Here is a 23,766-nt window from a genome sequence, read left to right as displayed (position 1 = left end):
ATATATATTTACAGTTGTGTGAAAAAGTGTTGGCCCGGCCACCTTCCTGATTTTTCATTGTTTTGCACGTTTGTCACACTTTAATGTTGCAGATCATCAAACAAATTTTGCCTGTGTTGTGATCTTTTAAAGAGTCTCTGAGTGCCTTCAGCAAAAAAAACAACAACATGTTGAAACAGCTTTAATGGGCACTGTCCACCTGTCAAATCTAAAACATAAAAATGCTGCTTGAGGGTGCTTACCTAGCAGGACAGTCCACCTCTGAATGGCTGAAGAACAACAAAATTAAGACTTTGGAGTGGCCTAGTCGAAGTCCTGACCTGAATACTATTTAGATGCTGTGGCATGACCTTAAAAAGGCGGTTCATGCTCGAAAACCTTCCAATGTGGCTGAATTACAACAATTCTGCAAAATTGAGTGATCCATAGAGCTCGTCTGCGGAAGAAAGCATGAAGTGCTCCAAAATCTCCTGGTAGACGGCTAAGTTGCATTAGTGAAATAAATGAACTTTTGCACGATATTGTAACTTTTTGAGTTTCACCTGTATATACATGCACACAAACCTCCCAGCTTTCTGGGAAGGAAAGACACCTTTTTGTGCCAATATTTTAAAACAACAAAGAGACGACGCCTTCGGCTCCTAGTCATGCAGACCATGAAAGGTTCTATTGAAAGATGCACTTTTTCAAATTTTCATATTACACACTAATCAACAACAGTACAAACAGTAAAAACAGGATACTGCATCAACACAAATATAATTTACAGAGACAGTGTCATTTGCCCTTTCAGAGCAAAGCCCCTCCAGGCAGCCCTGGCTCCCAAAAAGGTATGCAAGCTCCTGCTTTGTTGAAGCCTTCACATGGTTCCCAGAAATGGGGGAGCCTGTGACCATCATTACATACTCCCCCATGGAGCATGAGACAATGTGGACCATCATCAAAAACACACGTGCAGAAGAGGCCGTGGCGTCATCAGCCTGGGTAAACTCCAACATCACCTGGCATCATGATCATCTGACACTTATTTAGGGTGGGCTCCTGAAATGAGGTGATGATGTGAATCCTGGCTCACCATTTCCTGTGGGGAATAATCGACTGGTCGTATTAAAAACCCTCCCCGGAAAGCTATGACCTTCTCCTTCCCAAAACAGAAAGTGGTGGCAGTGTCTACTAGTTCTGCTCATTATCTCCCTTCACATGGGCAAGAATGTTCGGTTGAGCAGAATGCTTCTGTTTATGGTGTAGTGCCACTGGACAATGGAATCATGCCTGCATGTCTACCTATAAGCACCCTGAAGTGGCATTTTTATGTTTTAGATTTGACAGGTGGACAGTTTCAACACGTTTTTGTTTTTTTTCTGAAGGGACTCAGAGACTCTTTAAAAGGCCACCACAGAGGCAAATATTGTACTATGGCAATTACCGTATATGTGGTTAAAACCTGTAGAAAAAAAAATGTCATATACTGAGTGCTATCATTACACGTTGTAATGATAGCATTCAGTATATGACATTCTTTTTTTAAATTTCACATACTCTGTTATTCTGACAGTGGTCGGCAGCCGCTGTCAGAATACACTAAAAACAGCAAGGGATTCCTTGATTAACGCTGTTGATGGTGAAACCTGTTCTATTTTATTCCTTCAGCTTGCACGTTGAACGAAAAAAATAGAACCGTGTATACCCAGATTAAGACTGACCACTGGTGACAATGCTGATGTGCAATTTCACTGCACAATGGGCAGCGTTGTCACCCTGTTAATAGAAGTGGAAAATAATGGATCTACACACAGGATCAACAGGTCATAAAACCTCTTACAGGGGGACCCAGAAAAACTAAAATCTGTGTTAATGCTTGTGTGACAGACTACATACAAGTACTACATATATATAAGCAAGATGTAAAATGTTCTTGAGTTGTCTATATACAGATTACATACAGCACAATATTCTATTGTACCCTGACGCATGATGTCAAGTCATTACAATACACAACAGAGAGTGCAATACATTATTTTTAGTAAAATGTACATTTCAGATGTCACTCTCAATTAAAGTGATGGGATGGATGGGAATGCACATCCATCCCATTGTTTAATATTAAAAACAGGGCTGCTTAGGATATCTTGGGGATTATTCTATAAGCGTGTGTTAGCCTGTGTATTAGATCGCAATATTTCTGCATTTGTTTATGTTATCAGCAGTAAAATCAATTTAGAAAATTATACCTTGCTCTGGCTTTTCTGTGATTGGGGAATAAAATGCACTCTGTCTGTTATCTTTTGCGTCAGATCCAAAGAGATTATTTTCTCTATTCAAATGTATTGCAACAAATACATAGTATCTTTAAGAATGAGCATAAGCTCTAACTGGTCATGGTAAAAAAAAATCAAATTGTAATATGTCATAACCATGTTTAAGGCAGTTGTCACTGGAACAAGTGTCCTCATTGCCCCACTGGAAGATTCTCTCCCTATGTCTGTTCTGGGGACAACCCAAGGCATTGGATTTTCTATCACTTTCAGTCCTGGTGACAATGGCCATCAGGACATATAGGGAGGGTTAATCTCCCTAGTAGAAACAAATAAAAACGTGGCAGAAGTTCTAACTTTTTACCACTCTCTATAGAGTTACATAGTTAGTCAGGTTGAAAAAAGACACATGTCCATCGAGTTCAACCTATAGAGATATGAAGAAAAAAAAAAACTCTCTATACTGATAATTCTCTAGATTCTCACATCTCGTTGTGCCTCCCAGTGGTCGAAACAATCACCATAGCGACCGAGGCGGCCGCTATGGGGCCCGGGGCCCTGCCAGGACATCCCCCTGATGCCATGCGGGCCGCCTGGGTCTCTATGGCATCTCAGACTCTTGGCTGTCACTGCCGGCTGTGAGGAGGAACGCACCGCTGTTCACATCACTGACAACCTGTCAGCGATGTGTGCAGTGGCGCGTTCCTCCTCACAGCCGCTGCTGAGTCAGTGACCTCCAGCAGAAACTGTGGAGGAGGAGGCCGGGGCTCAGCCCTGGAGGAGGTGGGGCCCGATGATGGAGGAGGCAGGGCCTGCCAGCGATCGTGGAGGAGGAGGCGGCGGACAGTGGATTGGGGAATGACAGGTAAGAGGTTTTGACCAGCCCACCTGAGACCTTGCAGAGCCCACCATAGAGGGTATGGTGGGCTCTGGAGGGTCACTCTCAGATGGGCTGTTTGGGTTATCAGGTGGGTGTAACTAGAAATCACAGGGCCCCATACAAAATTTTGCTATGGGGCCCTGTGATTTTTAGTTACGCCCCTGGTGCCGCCAATGGTGAGATCCCACACTAGAGTTCCCAACTTTGCCCTCCAAAAGCATGCTGTGTCAATACTACATGAAGGCAATGAGTATGGTTAATAGCTGGAGAAGGTAAGTGGAGCCTGGAAGTCAGATATAAAAATCTCACTATAAGACATTGTAAATATTGTAAGCCAAATGATGGGTAAAGCAGAAATGTATTTTTCTAACCTTCCTGAAGCCCCCTTGGATGAATATTTTTACCAAATTCCCATTGCATATCTCTTCTTCTGCAGTCTTCATGCTCTTTTGGGTATACCATGGGTCCTTCCTCTTTGTCCTCAGTGGAAGCAGTGAAGAAGCATATCGCCGCAGATAGTAAAAAGAACCCCAAAAAATTCTACCAATATATTAACAGTAAAAAGGTGAGAAAGGAGCAGATAGGCCCAATAAAGGATGAAAGCGGGAAGCTAGTCACAAACGACAAGGAGAGGGCCGAGGCGCTGAACGCTTTTTTCTCCTCAGTATACACTCGGGAGGGAAACGGGTTTGACACACATGATAAAACTCCCAGTTTAACTCAAAATATACCCCAGTGGTTGACGGAAACCGGGATACAACAAAGACTTAAAATGCTCAATGCAAACAAAGCAGTGGGTCCGGATAACCTTCACCCCAAGGTACTTAAGGAATTAAGCCAGGTTATAACTAGACCATTAATCCTCATTTTTAAGGACTCCTTAATGACTGGTAGGATCCCCGGTGATTGGCGGAGGGCTACGGTAGTCCCAATAGTCAAAAAGGGGGCTGGGTGCCAACCTGGGAACTATATTGAGATCCTAATAGGTTGGACTTGATGGACTAATGTCTTTATTCAACCTCAAATACTATGTAACTATGTACGATTCTTACCTCCTGAGTGGTGAGTGGTGAGCACTGAGTGGTGCTCTCGTAATAATGTGTGAGTGCTACTTAGTCCAGGAGTATAAGAGCCAAGGCTGCACCCTGGGGACATTATTGACATCCTGCAGGTCACAGAAAGTGGGTTAAATTACACTGAGGGTCAATAAACCTGGAAGAAGAGAGCTGGCCAGTACTGGAAGATGAGGGGGGTATTGCAGAATTTTAATTAGCGTGCTTTGGGTATTGTATTTTGTAAATAATATCTAAAACTGGAGTTCTGCTTTAAACCTCTCAGCCTGACCCAAAAATGAGATATCTGCCACGCATCATCCGTTTAATCAGTGGTCCGTGCTAAATTTTCTACAGTAATTGCTGCAAAGGTGATAGTTATCCCCCGTATACATTATGTGATGTTTAGGTTATGGATATTACCTGGAAGATCCCACGTCACAAGGATTGATTGCGGCCTGAGCACAGTGATATTGTGTGGGATAGGAATTTGTTCCGGGGTGTGCATGGGGGTGTCTACAACATAGATATCACTGATGGAGCCTCCTGCTTCTGTTCTGGCCTCCAGCTGGTATGTGAACCTTACAGGGAAAGAAAAGAGTATTTTCAGTAAACAAAATCCTTTGCCTTTGGGCAGTGGAGCCAGCTCAAGTACATTTCTACACCGAAATCTCCCAAGATAAGAATTAACGCACCTCTGTATTTATTGATATGTGATTAAATGTATTTTATTAAATGCAAGCAATGTACGTACCTGAATCTGATAAGGTGATAGCCTCTTGTAGTCATTCATAAGAGCCTGGGCTCAGGGAAAGTGAGCCATCATTGAACACAAAACACTAGGGGTATCTAGTCAGTGACGTCACAAGGGGGGTGCAAGGGGTGCGGCCCGCACCCGGGTGACACCATTGGAGGGGTGACACCAAAATGACTGACAGTCATTTTGGTGTCACCCCCTCTATAAAGTCGGGCACTTGGTCATGGACCGAGAGCCCGACAGTGTCAGGAGAGAGAAGGGGACCCGGCAGCATAGCTCATTCCGCCAGTCTTCCCTCTGCCGGCATCCATCACCAAGATGGCCGCCGGCAGGCGTCAATTAGATGGTCGCACATGCGAGATGACGTCATCGCACACACACATGCACAATGACGTCACGGCGGGGTGCCACCCGGTCTCCGCTCCGGGTGACACCCGTCCGCGGGACGACCCTGCATCTAGTAGTGGAAAAGAAGTATTGTGGGGGACATGTTCTGTATGAAGGCATTGCAGAAAAAGCCACTTTTACATTTTATCTTTTAATAGACTATTCATTTTTGTATTGTTTTAACAGGTTACATATACAGTATATATATATTACATAGTTGCATAGTTGCACAGTTGCATAGTTGTTCATCCAGCGAAACTGAATGTCTATTCGTTCAGAGTGAATTCACCAGCTATTATGAGAATGGGGCAAACAAGAATGTTCTTAGGCTATTTTCTCGTCTGGTCGAATGTTCTTTAATTACTGTGGTCTGTAGTGAATCAGGAAAATACTGCATTATGACCATGAGAGGGAGCTGAGGATCATAGGAAATGAATGCATATTAGTAACAAGAGATACAATGTAACAATGTAACAATTCTAGAGAATGCTGGAGGGAATTGTAAATCAATGTAACCACTGTTACTACAGGGATCACTGCACTAGCCAGGGTTACATTTATTTGCAAATGTCCTTCCAGCATTCTCAGGAATTGTTAAAGAACTCTAGGAAATCTAAAAATGAACCCTTGCAGTGGGGCTACTCCTGCACTGCAAAGGTTAAGCACTCATTTTGGTCTTGGGGCTTAAATAAAGAAGACATACTCACCCAATCCTTGATCACGCTTGGCTGCTAGACCAGTCCCTGCAGGCACTTCTCGGGGCTCCGGTGGTCTAAGGACATGCAACATCATCATCACGTCTAATGCGGCTGCATTAGACATAAGGATGCTGAATCAACTTTCACCCAACCAGAATGGAGAGGGAGACAGGTAAGTGCTCACCACTGCAGGACCGAGGATGTTTATCAAACCAGTATTTTTAGGATAAAATACAATAAAATGAAATTTAGTGCACAGAAACATAATACCCAATTTTTTGGTAAAATATAAAAGACGGGGTCACGCCCGGTAAATAGACACCAAACATGTCAAGCCTTAAAATTGCTTTCGCCCATGAAACTGCCAAAAACTACAATACCCCAAATTTCCCATAGACAATGATTTAAAAGATTTGACTGCTCATCAGTTTAGTGTTACCAGTGATTGATGGCCCTAGACTTATTGCTCTCACTCTGACGTTCGTGACCATATGTAACATGTGTGGTGCAATTTTCGGTTTTGCGCGTTGGTGCACCCGACGCCTGTTTATGTTTTATGTACATGCACGTGGGGGGCGGTTGAATGAAAAAAAAATGTTTTTGCATTTTTAATTTTTTTCATGTTATTTTCAAATTTTTTTTTTTAAACTCAACTTTATTGCTATCACATAGGGGGATAACAAGCCCCCATGTAATAGCAAATATAATCTGACAGGTCCTCTTACTGGAGACATCAGGGGTCTTTCCCCAAAGAAGCTAATGAAGCAGAGATCTGCTTCACCAGCTTTTTCTCCTGGTTCTAAGACCTGGAGAATGTAAACAGTGACACCGGAAGTAAGGTAACACATATAACTTCTGGGTACAGTAATCAGAGGAGAGATCAGCGGCTGGAAGCTTGCTGATCTCCCTCAGATCTGACAGGGGAGACTCGCTGTTCCCGCATGGGGGATAGCGGAGCCAGGGGAAGCCAATGGAGGTGGGGGAGCTCATTTCACCGCACCGTACAAGCGATCTGGCGGCTGTATACCAAGAACATGGCTGCAGCAGCAGACGTGTTCTTAGAATAACTACTTCAGGATAGGACGTTGACTGTGAGCGGTCCTGAAGTAGCTAATAGACATGTGCAATTCGTTTCGTTCCAAAACAAAATTCGGACGAATTTTCGGACATTCGGACATTCGGATGTATCCGAATTCCGAATTGCAGATATAACTAATGCAAACGAATCCGAATTTCCGTTTCCAAAATTCGTTAGTGCTAGTTCGTTCGACCGTTCATTTTCGTTTCGTTCGTTCGTTGCAGCTGAGTGGCATTAGAGAAGGAGAAAAACATTTTTCCCCCTTCAAATGTCACTTTGCTGTAAACGAACGAACGAATGAACGACACGAATAAGAAACGAAAACGAAACGAACATTCAAACGAACTACCGCTAACGAATTTCGTCCGAATTCCGAATCCGAATTGACTTTCACACCCGAATCCCGAAAAATGAAATAATAAAAAATCGGAATTAAAGCGAAATGAAACTAAACAAATTTTTTGACAGTGCACATGTCTAGTAGCTAACACAGGGTATCCCTATAGAAGCAAGGGTTACATTTATTTGCTAATTCCCTCCAGTGTTCTCTTGAATTGTTACATTGTATCTTTGTATTTATTTGTCATAATCCTTAGCACCATCTGATGCCCATAATGTGGTATTTTGCCACATAATATTTGAAGAACATTCGACCAGAAGGGAAAAAAAATATATGTTTTTTGCCTCATTCTCACAATAGTTGGTTAATATGCACAGACAGAACGTACATGCCGTTTTGCTGGACGGTTGCCTACACACATTTTTTTATAACTAGATCTCTAAGAGATCTAAACTTCCCAATCATTGCAAACTCAAAAAAGTGCTTTGTATGTACCCGCGTTATTCCTTAAAAAGTAAAAAATCCATGAAAAACCAGTGGCCAATCAGGAGGCAAATACAGAGGAGTGAAAAATAACTTTCCTTCTCTTTGAAGGGTGATCTAGTTTTATGTTAGAAAAGCAGTAAAAGCAGCCTGCAGTCGATATAAGTCTCTTCAATATGTGCAATGACAAAAGTCCTGCAGGAGTTTCTGTCAATGCCTCTGAATGAATAAGTAATAATGATTTTTCCCTTTTTAAAAGAGGAAGTAAAAGTCTTGTTTGTGCCGAGCCCAGATACAATATCTCTGTTAATCATGGCTGAGAGCTTAATATAGATCAGTGTTAAACATTACCTGCTGTTGGGCTTCAGGCCAGAATCGGTGAAATTCAGATATTCCCCACTTCTTGTGGAAATGACTGTACCATCCCGTATTAGTCTATACTGAGAAACCATCCCATTGGGCCTCTCCGGTTCCCTCCAATATAGTTCCAGGGCTGATGAATTGATTGTGATGTGGTAGGGATTCAACCACACTCCTAGGGCAGGAAAAGAACAGCTGCTATTAGAGATATTTATATGGGCAACTTCTAAATATGATGATTTGTTGTGTGTTTGTTTGTTTGTTTGTTACATCATTTTATTTTAATACTATTCTTTTGTTGCATCTTTTATTGTATTACTAAATTTTGAAAAAACGTATCATTTTATTTATCATGGTTCTATATGCTATTTCCAGATTTGTTGCTTCAAAGGACAACTGAAGGCAGTCCATCTTGTCCGATACTTACCTCTACCCCTGTTCCAGCAATCTTCATTGTGCAGCCCTGCCTGGAGCAGCCAATCTTTTCTTCTAAAAGCATCCTCGACAGGTTCTCTTTGTCCTGCACATGCGTGCCATGGCCCCATTCATTGCTATGGGGAGTCATACTGCCAAGTAAAGCTCTCCCCATAGGAACAAATCAGGCTGTGTTTCACATGCATAGGATGGAGAGGACCCTGCAAGGACACTTTTGGAAGGAAGGCTGTGCACAATAAGGGCTTGTGCACACTGAATGCAGTGCGTTCAAGAGCGGTAGAGAATTCAATGCACCGCCACGCCCCCTCCCGCCCCAGAACGCTCTGGAACGCACCGCATTCGGTGTGAACAAGCCCTAAGGAAGTTTGCTAAAACAGGGACTAAGATAAGAATTGGACCTGGTGGGCTGCCCGCTAAGCGGTGAGGGCGTGGCCTAAAGGGCAGCTTGTGTCAAAGGTTCAATTGTCTTTAAACCCTTGGTTCTCAACTGGTGGGTCGTGACCCAAAAGTGGGTCGTGACCCCATTTTCAGTGGGTCGCTGCATGCCTTCCACTTTTCTAGGTGAGAGGCTCCTCAGCCTCCCTCTAGTACAGCACTGTCAGTTCTTGCACCAAGCAGCCATTCAGAATATGCTGCCCAGCGTCGAATGTCAGCTGGAGGTGGGATAGGATGGGGCTGTGGCCGCAAGGGAGCTCCATCCATATGTGCATTGCATACAGCTTACTCATGTGTGCTGTAGAGGTGCCTGGACCAGAGTAACGCACTGTACCAGCAATCACACCTACTACGCATTCTGGTGTGGGAGGTGTGTTGCGTTTCCATTAATTTGAAATGGTACCCCAAACACACCTCCCACCCACAGCCCGATCGCCGCACGGTACCGCGCGGTACCGCATTGCTGTGTGGTCCATTGCAGTGCGATTTGTGTCGCGACTTAATGACCAAGGACAAATGTGGGTCCTGAAGTTACACAGGTTGAGGACCACTGCTTTAAACCATCCAGTAGGTATGAGCGGTCCACTGCAGCTGCCCATTTTTTCTGGTTTCCAGCCAGGCTTTTTACTGCCCCCTCATTAACTTCATCATGCCAGCATTGTAATAAGTGCAAGACCAGTGTCCAGGACAACAGGATGGGATGTGCTAGAAGTACTAACCCACATTGCAGGGGCCTGGGATACTGGCTGTCAATGGATCATGGATCAAGGTACATTTAGTTTGATGTTATAATCTTTATTTAAACAAAGAAAAAAGCTATAGATCGCTTTGGAGGGTAGTGGTTTTTTTTTTGGCAAAGCTGGCTTCTTTTTAAAGTGCAAGTTCCAAGACTGTTAAAATAATGTACTGTGCATACATGGTAGGCATGGTGCAATTCGTTTCATTTCAAATAAAAATTCGGACAAATTTTCAGAAAATCGGACACATCCAAACTTCCGAATCCCAATGCATCCGAATCCGAATTTCCGTTTCCGAATTTCGGATCCCGTCTGAATTTCGTTCAAAAACTAAACTGAATCTGACATGTGACTTTTCTGGCCAATCAAATGTTTTTTTCGGTTTAATGCATCTGAATGGGTCTGAACACGAATTTTCGTTATGGCAACAGGGGAGCCATATACAGTTTATACATATAATACTAAAACTGAGGCTCCCAGACCCGAATGGCATTCAGGAGCTCCCCAATGCAATTCAGAAATTTGGATCCCGAATGCCATCTAGGAGATTCAGCTTTAGTATTAATATCTGTATATGGTTTTCTGTTTTACTCGCAACAAATATTCGTAAACTCATCCGAAACTAACTAAATCTGAAACCCGACCCGAATTGAATTTCGGATCCGAATCCTGAATTCCGAAATATCCAACCAAACCGAATTTTTCCGCAGCTTACATGTCTAATATGTGGTAAGGGCTATAACTCTGGAATAGACTTGTGTGCCGTCAAAAAATTTGTTTCGTTTCGGAATATCCGTTATTTCTTAATTTCGGAATTCGTGTCCTAAACTCAATCCGGATTCGTACGAAATACGAATTTTCGTTAGTTTCGTCACATTTTCGTAACTTTACGAACATTCGTATGATGAAGTTAAAAAGCAAAAATACCTTTGTTAATATTGGAGTCGATGGTAGTTTTTTTTAAATCCGAAATCCGAAATTCGGATCCGAAATCTGTTAACGGAATTTCGGATTAAAAAAAAATGTTTGGTTGACCAATCAGAGGTTTTCTCTTCTGCTGCTGAGGGTTGCATTACAATACAGGCAGGAAATACGAAATTCCGTTAACGGATTTCGGATCCTAATTTTGTATTTCGTATTAAAAAAAAACTACCATCAACTCCAATATTAACAAAGGTATTTTTGCTTTTTAACTTCATCATAACAAATGTTCGTAACGGAGCGAAAATCCGTTAACGGAATTTCGTATTTCCTCCCTGTATTGTAATGTAACCTTCAGCAGCAGAACAGAAAACCTCTGATTGGTCAACCAAACAGTAATTTTTTTAAATACGAAATTCCGTTAACAGATTTCGGATCCGAATTTCGTATTTCGGATAAAAAAAAAATCCTGTCTTGTTGTTCAACCTCAGTCACAGGGGTAATATTATTAGTTCCCGTTTCAACGAAATTCGGATCCGAAATTCGTTAACGGAATTTCGTATTTCGGATAAATTCGTCAACTGCAATTCGGATTTCGGATGCTTCCGAATTTACGAATTTCAGGAAATTCGTACGAATTTACGAATTTCAGGAAATTCGTACGAATTTCGATTCGTAACGAAACGAATCGCACATGTCTACTCTGGAACATGCAGCTTCAAACACAAGTCAGCAATTGCATCTCCTGTACTTCTCTTTTGTGGGTTCTCTTCTAAAAGCCCAACTATAGGATTTGGGCAGGGGCTGTCACTGATATCTGCTCGGCACCAGATAAAAGGAGAGTATCTGCTTTTTTTGCAGTCCTGGGTGATTTTGTTTTTGGAAGTTGGCCTTTCATGTTGTCTTCACACATGTATAGGTGTTGTAATGTAAGTTGCACACGAGCAGTGTACATGTGCTCATTTTCATTTCTAATGGGACCCAGTACACATTAATTCAGTATAAATGCACCTGACCCTCTCGTTAGAAAGCAAATGCTGTGTTCGGGTACTATGGGGAAAAAAAGGTCAGCTATAAAAGTTTGATGCATGGACATGCATTTAAGATCCATAGCAAATGAATGGACACAGGAACTATAAAACACATCCAATAGCATTAATGATAATGTACCTTGAGGAGCGGCTTGTGACGTGTGACCTGCAGACACCTCACTGTTACTACATCCAAATGAGGTACAGATGACAAGGAAGAAGAAGTATTTTGTATATGGTTCAAGCCCTAGAACAATGAAAAGGGAAAATAAATTGTTTACAAGATAGAGGAAAACAATAGTGAGTTTGCTCCATTTCCCTCACTTAATTGAAAGACTTTTGTTATATTTGTTTGATAAGTTTAAAAAAAAAACATTGATCCTGACAAGAATCTTGTGAGCTGATAATGTCCTGCACTGAAATCCCAAGCAATGTTATCAGCCTTGCCCAGTTCGAACGCGAACTACAAAATACCTCCCCGATATGTTATGAAGATGAGAAAGGGAGGTGTTCTGTGTGTTCTTCGGGGTAAGCAAATGCAAACAATGCCTGCATCCAATCAGGTTGTTCAGGTATTTTGACAGCCAGCGGGGGCGACTAGAAAGATACTGAAGCTTGGCCCAGCGGGAGATTCCTCCATCCACACAGTTTAGCGTAGATGGAGGAATCTGTTGCACTTTTTCCATCTGACCATAGAAAATCTGCAGATAATCTCTAGGTGTATGGCCAGTTTAAGACTAAGGCCCCGTTCACACTGAGTGATTTATCGCGCGATAATTCCAGCGCTTTCGCGGCTATTTACCGCGCGATATCGCTCTCCAATGCTTGGCAATGGGGCAAAGGGTCCTGCTGTCGCGGGTCGTGCGTCGCTACAGCAGGACCCTTTTTGGAGCGGATTTTGCCGTGATTCTAGCTTGCTCAATGCAAGCATTTGCGCGATATCGCGCAAAATGCAAATCGCACAACAAACGCGCAATTTGTGAATCGCGCAGTGTGAATGGGGCCTAAAACTAAGAGGGTTATTTACAAAGCTGCCGAAGGCAGCCGAGTGAGTAACCCACCCAAAGTGAAGTGAGCTGAACGCTTTTCAGCTATTCACTTCGGGCTTGTACAGCTGATTTCATCCGTACATCAGCATGTTCGACTGAGCCGAAGTGAAGTAAAGTGAAGTGAAGTGAAGAACACGTTCAACTCAGCCGGACCAACATCTGAGTTGCTCGGTACCACGGCCGACCTCCGTGGTACCGAGCAGAATAGGAAATCAGTGAAAAAAAGTAGAAAAAAAATGTTTACAAATGTAAATAAATTATAAAGTTCAAAAAATAAATAAAGATTTCTTTAAAAAAAGAATTAAAAAAAACAATTAGGCGGAGCTAGCAGTGACAGCTAGCTCCGTTCAACTGTTTCCTATTAGCTGGGACGGTCAGGTTAGAAGACTCTAGCAGGTCCCGGCCAAAGAATAATAACTGGGCAGGGTCGGCTGTGGCGTCACGGCCGGCTCTGCCCAGTTGTCATTGTTTAATAACGGTTCAGCGTCTCCATGTAACGCCCCAGGTAGCTCCACCCAGCTGTCAGTTGCAAGGCTTTTGTCCGGTCAATGGCTGGACTTTGCCCCATTTCGGGTGTCACTTCACCTTCACCTGGAGCTGCGGCTGATCCTTTGGTTAGCTTTGTGAATAACCCTCACAAACAAAATTTGCTGTCACAATTAACACTGCTAGGATGGGCAATCTGACTGACCAATAAGAACGTGCATAAGGAAGGAAGGACCAGAGCTTTGAACGGCCTGCTGTCTCACCGCAACAACAAGGTTTTTGGTTTGTACACCTCTAGATGCCTGCACTTTGTACCTGCAGCCATTTTTTCCCCATGGCAGAGCCGATCTTAAGGCTTACATTACAAAGGCACACACCTTAGGTAAATTCAATTTTCTCTCACGCTTGTAGGAAATGAAAGAGGAAACCTAATAAACGAAACCCTTATAAAAGCCCCGTCTCCCCTGACAGTGAGCCACACAAATTTCCTAATAGCTATAAATCTGTTTAGCCCCATAGCTCGATAAACGTAACCTGAAAAATGTCAACGTGCTGCGTATACAGCAAAAATAATGTCAAAAGGCAAAACAGAGCTACTAAATTAGCTCCCTGAATTCAGCACAGGGCAAGGCACAGCTGCCAGATCCGGTTGGAATTGCCCTGTGATTATAGCGCATCTTTTCCCATTCGAAGGACGGAAGGTGCTCAGAACTCTAGACGTCGTCTGCAAATGACCTTCGCGAAGAGCCACGGCCAGCTAAAGAACGCCTTTCTGCGCTGAAGTCATTTGCAGAGCACAACGCTTTCCTCCAGGACAAAACAGGCCCCAATTAGTGACTGTTGCATCTCCGTCAGTTCCCTCACACTAAATCAAAGCCAAGGCACAGCCACTCTAAAATAAAATAAATCAATTAGAGAAGGAGGACGCACACAGGATGGGAAGCAGACATGTCTGGATCTATGCAGCTAAGCTTCCAGCCGACAGACCTTCTGGAGAACCATTTTAAAAATGCAGGTGCTGCTGACAACTAGTGAAAAATGATAGAGATGTATACAGGTGAGAGGTGCCAGGGAGGGGCATTTTGCAAAAGACTGGGGGCACTTTCTAAGAGACTGATAGACATCACTGATATTACAGATCAACACTCCCTACAAAAAGATAAGTGGCACCAGTATGTTGCCCCTGGAGTACCATGTGGACTGCCAAGGAGGGCCAGACTTGTCATGTATGATTCTTGGTAGCGTCCCTTGACTAAGGGAGCATGGACTGGGACTGGGGACACATTACAAGAGACACAGTCCCTTTACAAAACAACGCTTCCTACAAATGGATAAGAGGTACTAGGGTGGGGTCCCTGGAGTACCCTGTTGATGATCAGGAAGGAGCAGACAAGGGATGTATCACCCTCTGCAGTGTCTCTTAAGTGAAGGAGTATGAATGGAGACTGGGGACATGTTTCAAAAGACTGTTAGATATCACTACCATTACAGTCCCTTCACAACTCAACACTCCTTACAAACGGGTACGAGGTACCAGGGCAGGGCCCCTGGAGTACCTTGTAGACTGCCAGGAAGGACAAGACCTGGCATGTATGATCCTCTGCAGAGGTAAGTGGTACGTACTCTGAACTGTCAGGAAGGAGCAGACTTGGCAGGTATGACCCTCTGTAGTGTTCCTTGAGGGAAGGAGTATGAATACAGACTGGGGACAGGTTCCAAAGGACTGTTGTACATCACTGCCATTACAGTCCATTTACAAATCAACATTCCCTACAAATGGGTACGAGGTGCCAGGGCAGGGCCCCTAGAGTACCTTGTGGACTGCCAGGAAGGACTAAGCCGGGCATGTATGGTCCTCTGCAGTGTCTCTTGAGTGAGGAAGCATGTTTTAAAAACTGGAGACACATTCCAAAGGATTGCTTGACATCACTTCCATTACAGCCCCTTCAGAAATCAACACTCGCTACAGCCCTCTTAAAAATGACAGGCACCGGATTTGATATCCACTATAAAAGGTCAGGGAGAAATACACAAAAGGGGAATATAGAATGGGCAAGACACAAAAAGTTGGAACGTGTGGAAGAAGTAAAATGTATCATATATCTAGTGGAAACTAATGTAATGAATATTTCCTTCACCATCCTTGGCCACCAGGGGTTTATAGTGTACAAAGCCAACTCTGGGAAGTGTCAGCTAAACTGGAGTGCCGTCACACACTATAAGCTTTAAAGGATGGTGCCTAACCAGTGGCGTCACAAGGGGGTGCAGGGTGGGGGCTGCTGCGCACTGGGTGACACCGTCAGATGGGGTGACATCAAAATGACTGACAGTCATTTTGGTGTCACCCCCTCTGAAAAGTCTAGCACTCGGTCATGGACCAAGAGCCCAACAGTTGCACGAGAGAGGAGTGGATCTGGTGGCATACTTTATCCCGCCGGGTGAATGTCCATCACCTAGATGGCTGCTGGCAAGTAAGTGCGTGTCCCAGAGGGGTGTCACCCAGCAGCCACTTTCAGGTGACACCATGCCTGTGGACACCCCTGCACCTAACAGTCCACTGTCTGCATGTTTATTCTGGGTCAGTGACTCATTAAGTATTGCAACACAGATAAGCATGACAGCCCCTGAGTCTGCACCTTAAACCCTAATACAAAAATGCAATATATTGTAGCTTACCAGTCCTTAGATGTGGTGGCTACAATAGGTTCCAATTTCTTTTCCTTCACTTTCACCTTGTGATCCTGTTGGGACTGCCAAGAGGCAATGGTCACCAGTGCACGGGTTTGTTGTGGGAACAGTTTGGGGATGGCCCCTTCCTGTTGCAACATGACGCCTTCCTGGAAGAGTTGAAGCTGGGGGGAGGGGGCAACTCAATATTGAACCCTACGGACTAAGACTGGGATGCCATTAAAGTTCATGTGTGTGTAAAGGCAGGCGTCCCAATACTTTTGGCAATATAGTGTACATATACATTTAACAATAGACGCTTACATATTTCTTTGTTGACAGGCTCACTTAAAATGAAGATGAAATTATGCACTTTGCGTATAACTTGACAAGCCTCACCAATGACCAATGGATATGTAGATCCCACATGACTTGTCAGCGATTGGAAGTGTGATATAGATGATAAGAAATGGTCTCTGAAAGCCTTGTGAAGTAAGTTATGGAGGAACGGCAGGAATGTAACATTTCAGATAGAGGGGATTACAGTGGCAACCAATTATTCCAATTCCCCTAAAGGGAGTCGTGTAAGATCTTCAAGAAAAGCACCATAAAACACAATTCATTATACGTATATTACTGAAAGAACGGATGTAAAAAAAAAAAATATGTTTTGTGAGATTTATAGAAAAATCGCTCATGGCGTTATCATTTATGCTTCATTTTGCAATTTTCAAAAAAAATACTGCGGCTGCATGTCATCAACAGCCACACAGCCCTGTATGTGAGCAGTGCCAAGGATTTTGCTTGAATGATCAGATGATTGGCCCTGTGATTGAATAATTTTGTTGTTGAGGCTCCAGTGCTCTCCTTTTATCCCCGACACTCTGTGTTTACCTCCTCACATACAAGGGTTATTAGTTCTGCCAGGTATGTGAAGAGGTAAGTGTCTGACTGCAGCTGGGAGCTTCATAGAAGCGAGTCTTCCAGAGTGGGGAATAAAGTAATTATTACTCCTTATTCCTCTGCCTCCAGGTTAAAAAAAAAAAAAGAGAGCATTAAACCCTAGCAGTTCATGGGTGTATGGGGAAGGGGGTGTGTAGTATGGGGGCCCACTGCAAGGGTATTTTTTTCAGCCTACTTCAAATATTGTTTTCAGTCCTGCCAAGTTGGCCCTTGTTCAGTCACATCCTGTTGTGGGGTGATAACTGTCTCCCATGTGTAGTACTTTTCATGTGTCACCCTATCACATGCACCTCTGGTTGAGATTACATGTGCATGGTCCACTGTTGTCATTATCAGGAATTATCAGCACAGAGCAATAATATGTAGTCGACACTTGACTGAGTGTAAATAGACTGGACAACACACATAATCCCATAATCTCATGTGTAATTGTAGCGATCAAGACCAAATATTAGTAATTTAAGGCATGGACTCCCCTAGACCTCTGAAGGTGTGCTGTGGTATGTGGCACCAAGCCATCAGTAGCAGTCAGATACTTTAAGTCCTTTAAGCTGTGAGGTGAGGCCTCCATGGATCTGACTTATTTTTCAGCACATGTCACAGATGATCGATTGGATTGAGATCAGGAGAATTTAGAGGCCAAGTCAATACCTCAAACACGTTGTTGTGTTCCTCATACTGTTCTTGAACCATGTTTGCAGTGTGGCAGGGCGCATTATCCTGCTGAAAGAGGCCACTGCCATCAGGGAATACCGTTTCCATGCAGGGGTGTACTTGGTCAACAACAACATTCAGGTAGGTGGTATGTGTCAAAGTACATCCACATGAGTGACAGGACCCAAGGTTTCCCAGCAAAACATTGCCCAAAGCATCACACTTGCTTAGGCTGGCTTGCCTTCTTCCCATGGCGCATCCTGGTGCCATTTCTTCCCCAGATAAGCGACACACACACATCCGGCCATCCACATGATGTAAATGAAAACATGATTCATCAGACCAGACCACCTTCTTCCATTGTACCATGGTCCAGTTCTGATGCTCACATCCCCATTGTAGTAGGCTTTAGGCAGTGGACACTGGTCAACATGGGCACCCTGACCAGTCTGTGGCTAAGCAGCCCCATACACAACAGTTTCCATTGGAACCAGTATTATCTTTTTCAGCAGTTTTTTTTTTTTTTGGAGTACATGTACATAGGAAGTGGTTAAAAGAGACTGAAAGAGATCAGCACAAAAAGGAAGAATAAAGGTAAAAACAGTATTTTATGGACAAAAAAAATGGCAATTGTTTATGATACACAGTATTTTAACAAACATAATGCTGTCCAGTTCGGGTTTACAGCTACTTTAAAAACCCAGAACTCTCCGTGAAAGTCAGAGACAGTTGGCTGCCATTGCCTGTGACTCTGCCTGTTGTATTATATGACGTGTTACAAATGTTCCAATCACTAAGGACAAAACAATAGCCAATATAACTTACCTAGGGCCATGTTTCCCCGAACTGCATTTCCCTCTCTGCCGTGTTGCCTCCGACTCATTTGTAAGGTAACGGTAACACAAGGTGAAACAAATTGTTTTGTACAGGGCGGTGGAAGTATTCACTAATAAATGATATAAAAGGCCTTTATTGACAAGCTGCCATGTGCTGTTTGCATTAGAGAATTTGAGAAGATGATAGCGGCTGCACGCCGGCTCCCAGAAGCCTCCAGCTCAGTGCGATAGCCGAAGATTCCTCAGTTTACTTAAAGCATTGATAACACCTCTAAATAATTAACCGAGGACTTCCGTCTCCAATTACCGCCTGCTTTTTATAACATCTTTAGAGGATTATAAGCAATTTATGGATTTAATGCAACTAGCACATTTACCGCAATTCCCACAAAGCCTCCCAGGGATGATAGAAGCATAGCTTTGATGGAATTAAAAATAATCAGGGAAGGGAAGAGCTTGTTCTGGCCAATGTCAGAGTTCTCCGTTTGTTAGCAGTCATTGCCGATGTGACAGCTAGGCGAGACACCGAACACAGCAAACACCCAACACATGCAAACTCCGCTCTCTCCATTCTTGTATCAGAACAAAAGAGGAAATCAAAATAGAACTTCTAGAGTTATACAGGAAACTCCATGACTGATGGATTCGTCGATTTCATCCCTCTGTTAAAACCCCAATAAACAGACTGCGCGACATGGATTTTAACGGCCACAGCAGCCCTTTTATTAAACAAACCAACTTTAACAATAACCAAAAGTAATAAACCAAATAATATACAAATAAATACTCTAAAGGACTGTTTGATCTGAGAAGGGGTCTTTGCCCACAGCCCACAGCCCAAATAAGGCCTCTCCTAAAAACTCCTCCCATGTCCCCAGCCGCACCCCAACCAGCTCGAAGACAATTACTGCTCCCAAGTTCCAAGGGACCAGCCCCCCTCCCCCCCTGCAAATCCTGACACCAACAGGGGGAAGCACCCATGCCAGATGATGGCCCCCCATTTGTGTAATTGACTCTGATTTTCAGACCCCCCAAAGACCCCCTAACCCGCCAAGCTGCCGTGACATAAAAAGAACCTTGCAACCAGCAGAACCACAAAATTCAGGGAGGGCTGGTGGGACAACCTTCCTCCTCCGTCGATTTTCCAGAAAGAATGCCCCTCAGCCCTTGCAGTTCCAACCTATGTGGCTCCTCCAAGACACCTGATCCCAACGTCCATTTAGATAAGATCAGCGAATCCCCATTTTATCTCTAACCCCTATGGGTGCAAAAAATGAAAAAAAAGGCCTCAGTCATGAAGGGGTTAAAGGGGTTCTTCATTCCTTCTTGATTTTGTTTGTTTAATTCATGCAGCTCCTCCCGGACACCTGGCCCCAACATCCAATCAGGTAAGAACAGCTAATTCCGATCTTATTTGTAACCCCTTCTCCAGGGACTATTCCTCCCCCCAGTCATGCGGCCCCTCCGTTCAGTCTACATTATCCCCCCAGAAGAAAAAGTAGATGTAAACTAGTTTGCTAATGTACTGTGTATCATGAACAATTGCCTTTTTTCCCAAATACGATATTTGTTTTTACTTTTATTATATCCGTTCTTAGATCGCAGTGCTGCTGATCTTCTGCAGCCTCATTGCAGCCACTTCCTGTCTAGATGCACTCCGGTGATTTCTGCATGGCATTTCCTGATGGTGGCAACAGTGGACCATAACTGTGTAATGTGTTTTAAAATGGCCACTTGTAGTCTCCATCAGAAACCTGTGTAACCAGGTGACAATGCAGAACAATTGCAAGACATGGCCAGAGTGTTGTCACTCTATAACATAACGTGCCTGAACGCACACCTTCATAGCAGGATCACCAGAAATTATTTCAAAAAAGCTTCAGATTTAAAAATATTGGCATATATAATAATTAGGGATGCACCGATACCGGCTTTTCGATATAGAGTACAAGTAATGATATTTTGCTTTTGGTACTGGCAGATACCAAGTAACGATACTGATGCTTCTGTTGGCATGGAGCCGGCTTCCCGAGCAATCAGGAAGCTGGACAGCATGTATTGCATAGATGTAATGCATGTTTTATTTTGCCTTGACATATCCTGTAACGAAGAAGGGGTTACCTTCAGGTAAGTCTGCTTGTAAGTTATTCATTGCGATATGTATTTTTCCAAACTTGTGAATTCAGATAGAATAGAGTTAGGGACTGATATGCACAGTGATGTCAAAACTCAGCAGTGTGTCTTTACATGTATGAACAAATGTCAATACATCAAAAGCCGTCCTGTACTGACATTTGTCAATACATGTAATGCCACGCTGGTGGATGTCAGGGCATGCTGAAGCTTGTAGTTCTACAGACTACATAATCACCCATTCATGCTTGGGTTGTAGTTCATTTTTTTTACATACCTGTTACTGTATATTGTTTCCTCCCTGAGACGCTGACATGGATGAGACCTCTGCCCACTTGGTGTAACTGGTACTCTCTAATCTCACCATTTGGTTTTCTTGGCTCCGCCCAGCTGACGTGTAGCGCTGTGGAGTTCACGGTGGTGACAATAGGTGGCAGGCCATTTTCAGGAACTCCTTGTTTTGTAGCTGCAATCGCCTTTATTAGAAACAAAATCCACCAAAGAACAAACAACTTTTATTTTAGAACCAATAAACAGGAACTGATCAATGTCTTCTTAAAGGATAGCTAAACCCAGTGGTGTATTCTGGTTTGGGGCTGCCCTAGGCAAGACGACACTAGGGCACCCCCCCCCACTAAATCTCTAGAATCTCAGGGGTTCTGTGCAGGATCTGTGGTGGGCTCTGTCATAAAGCCAACCACAGACCTGCAAAGCACCCGAGACCCTGCAGAGCCCACCACAGGTCATGCACACACCCCCGAGACCAGGGCCGGATTCCCCACAAGGCGGCAGGGCGCAGAGGGGCGGCAGCAGTGTCCTTGTAAGGAAGTTGCGGGCGCCGGGTTAAATAAAAAGTGATAAAAAAGTTGAAACTAACCCCGCAGCACTGCCATCTGGTTGCCATTCTCCATTGATGGGAAGGAGGGGGGCGTATTGCGGAACCTGGCGGCAGGGAGAGTAAATCCGGCCCTGCCCGAGACCCTGCAGACCAGTGCAGGAAGTGTGGTGACCTCTCCCCACCATATACCCCACAGAGCCCACCACAGATCCTGCAAAGCCCACCTGAAACCCGAGACTCTCAGGTGGGCTGTGCAGAATCCATGCTGGGCTCTGCAGGGTCCCTTCAGCAGCAGTGTGATCATCTTACCTGCTGCTTGGTCCCCGGCCTCCTCCACCGCTGGACTGGTGCTGCATGACCTGGCCTCCTCCGCAGCCCGACAGCTGTTCGGTGACCCGCCTTCCTACGGCACCCTGGTCCCGCCGCTTCCTGATCCAACATCACCCAGCCTCGCCTCACCCCGCCCCCTCCCACTGCTCCACCCCTCCTGCGTCTCCAACTCCTCTGCCTCTTCCGCCTCCTCCACTGCTGCCTCCTTGCTGACTCCGTCTTTTGACTTCTCCGCCGCCGCCTCCTCCGTCTGGCTGCCTAAGTGTTTTGGGGGCGGCATTTTTGCCAAACCCCTGAAAACTGCCGCTCAAGGCACACGTCTTGTTTGCCTCGTGGCAGATACGTCCCTGTCTAAACCCCAAACCAAAAATGTTGCAGCTTGCCAGTCCTTGTGGCTGCGTTAGTTTTCTGCCTTGAAATACCTGTTTAACTTTTCAGAAAAGCAGAGTCTTTGTCACTTCCTGTGAGCTCAACAGAAATCTCAAACCATGTTATCTTCCTTTCAAGCAATCTTCTGTGAATTACAAATTCCCCCCATCCTCAAGTAATGAAGATGAAGATAAGAGGAGGTGTTTGTAATCCAAATCAGGAGAGCAGCCTAAGGCATCAACACTATGCTCTATTGATGCAGTATGGTGAGAGAGTGTTGTCACCCTAGGACAGGAAGTTAGTTATTCTTAGTTTCAGCAGATAAAAATAAAGGCAAAAAGGGAAATAAATGCAGCTAACACATCTAAGGACTGAAGAATGTCATTACATTTCTTCTTTTGAATTTAAATACAGTTTAATACTCCCGTTACCCTAAGCTCAGTATACCGCGAGCTACAGCTCGCGGTATACTGAGACGTCACAGCTGAAGTGGATCCTGACAATTATGTCTGGATCCGCCCAGCTGCGTGAGTGACAGCTGGCTCTGCCTATCTAGATGCCAGCTGTACCCGCCCCCTCCCCCGTCCGTTCCACCAGTCAGCGCTGGAGGATCGGGGAGGGGGGAATCCAGTGACAGTTTCATTGTCACACGTCGGCTAGAACTATGAGGTGAGTGAAAAGCACTCACCTCATAGTTCTCCTTTAAATTTGCTTTGCAGTGTCTGTAAAAAATAAATCAAAGCAACCGGACGTGCTGTATTTTTCTTAGAGATGTTTCACTGGTCATCTGATCAGCTTTCTCAATTCAGAGTGACTTGTACAAAAATTATCTGGGAATAAATATGGTGGAACGTTGCTCCAAGAGAAATTTCTGTAGAAGTCATAGAAGTCATACTGGATTGAGAAAGCTGGTCGGATGACCAGAGAAACGTCTTCAAGAAAAATACAGCAAATCCGTTGCATTCTTTAATACTAGGGCAGGAATTCTGATATTGAAAAGCGAAATATCCCTCCCTTCAATACCATTATTACATCAAATAGCTTCAGTTATGATAGCTAATGAGTAACTAAAGGACAACTTTTAAGTTCAATGTGGAGCGGAGTAGCAGCCTCAGTACTGCAAGTAGACATGTGCATTCGGATTCAGACGAACCTGCAAATCAACTAAATTCAGTTGATTCGGCGGTTCGTCTGAATCCGAAATAATGAATTTATTATATGCCCGAATATACGAAAACAATATTTGGGCATAGATAAATTCGTTTTGAGAACACGTGGCGGCCATATTGACCACCAGCGTGTTCTGCGCATGCCCACCGCTATCTTGAAGGTGGAGCTCACGATGTCAAATTGGCCCTCGTATGTATGCATGTGAGATAGGGACCTTAGATTGTAAGCTCCTTGAGGGCAGGGAGTGAGGTGAATGAGCACTGTGTAAAGCACTGCATACATTGTCTGCACTATATAAATACCTGTAATAAATAAATAAAACAAATTCCCTTGAAGGAAGACCTATGGAGCACAGGCTTCCTGTTTGAGGGTAATTGCTTTTCACTCTAGAAGCCAGGAGTGATTGGTAAGTGGTCCTCTAA

The 23,766-nt window shown here is 44.0% G+C and overlaps 1 protein-coding gene across 1 annotated transcript in view; it reads right to left on the bottom strand.

Moving 5' to 3' along the window:
* The window catches only part of USH2A (usherin), a 534,204-nt gene that overhangs the window by 90,272 nt on the left and 420,166 nt on the right, over nucleotides 1–23,766 (bottom strand). The window contains exons 61-64 of the mRNA XM_018556052.1: nucleotides 20,915–21,113; nucleotides 11,989–12,096; nucleotides 8,282–8,465; nucleotides 4,611–4,768 (exon numbers count right to left, since the gene is read on the bottom strand). Of these exons, the coding sequence (XP_018411554.1) occupies nucleotides 4,611–4,768; nucleotides 8,282–8,465; nucleotides 11,989–12,096; nucleotides 20,915–21,113 (649 nt within the window). The remainder of the gene's footprint in view (nucleotides 1–4,610; nucleotides 4,769–8,281; nucleotides 8,466–11,988; nucleotides 12,097–20,914; nucleotides 21,114–23,766) is intronic.

This window comes from Nanorana parkeri, unplaced genomic scaffold (assembly GCF_000935625.1).
Source record: "Nanorana parkeri isolate BGI_ZX_2015 unplaced genomic scaffold, ASM93562v1 scaffold1, whole genome shotgun sequence".
Taxonomy (NCBI): Eukaryota; Metazoa; Chordata; class Amphibia; order Anura; family Dicroglossidae; genus Nanorana; species Nanorana parkeri.
This window is presented reverse-complemented; position numbering and strand designations above follow the sequence as displayed.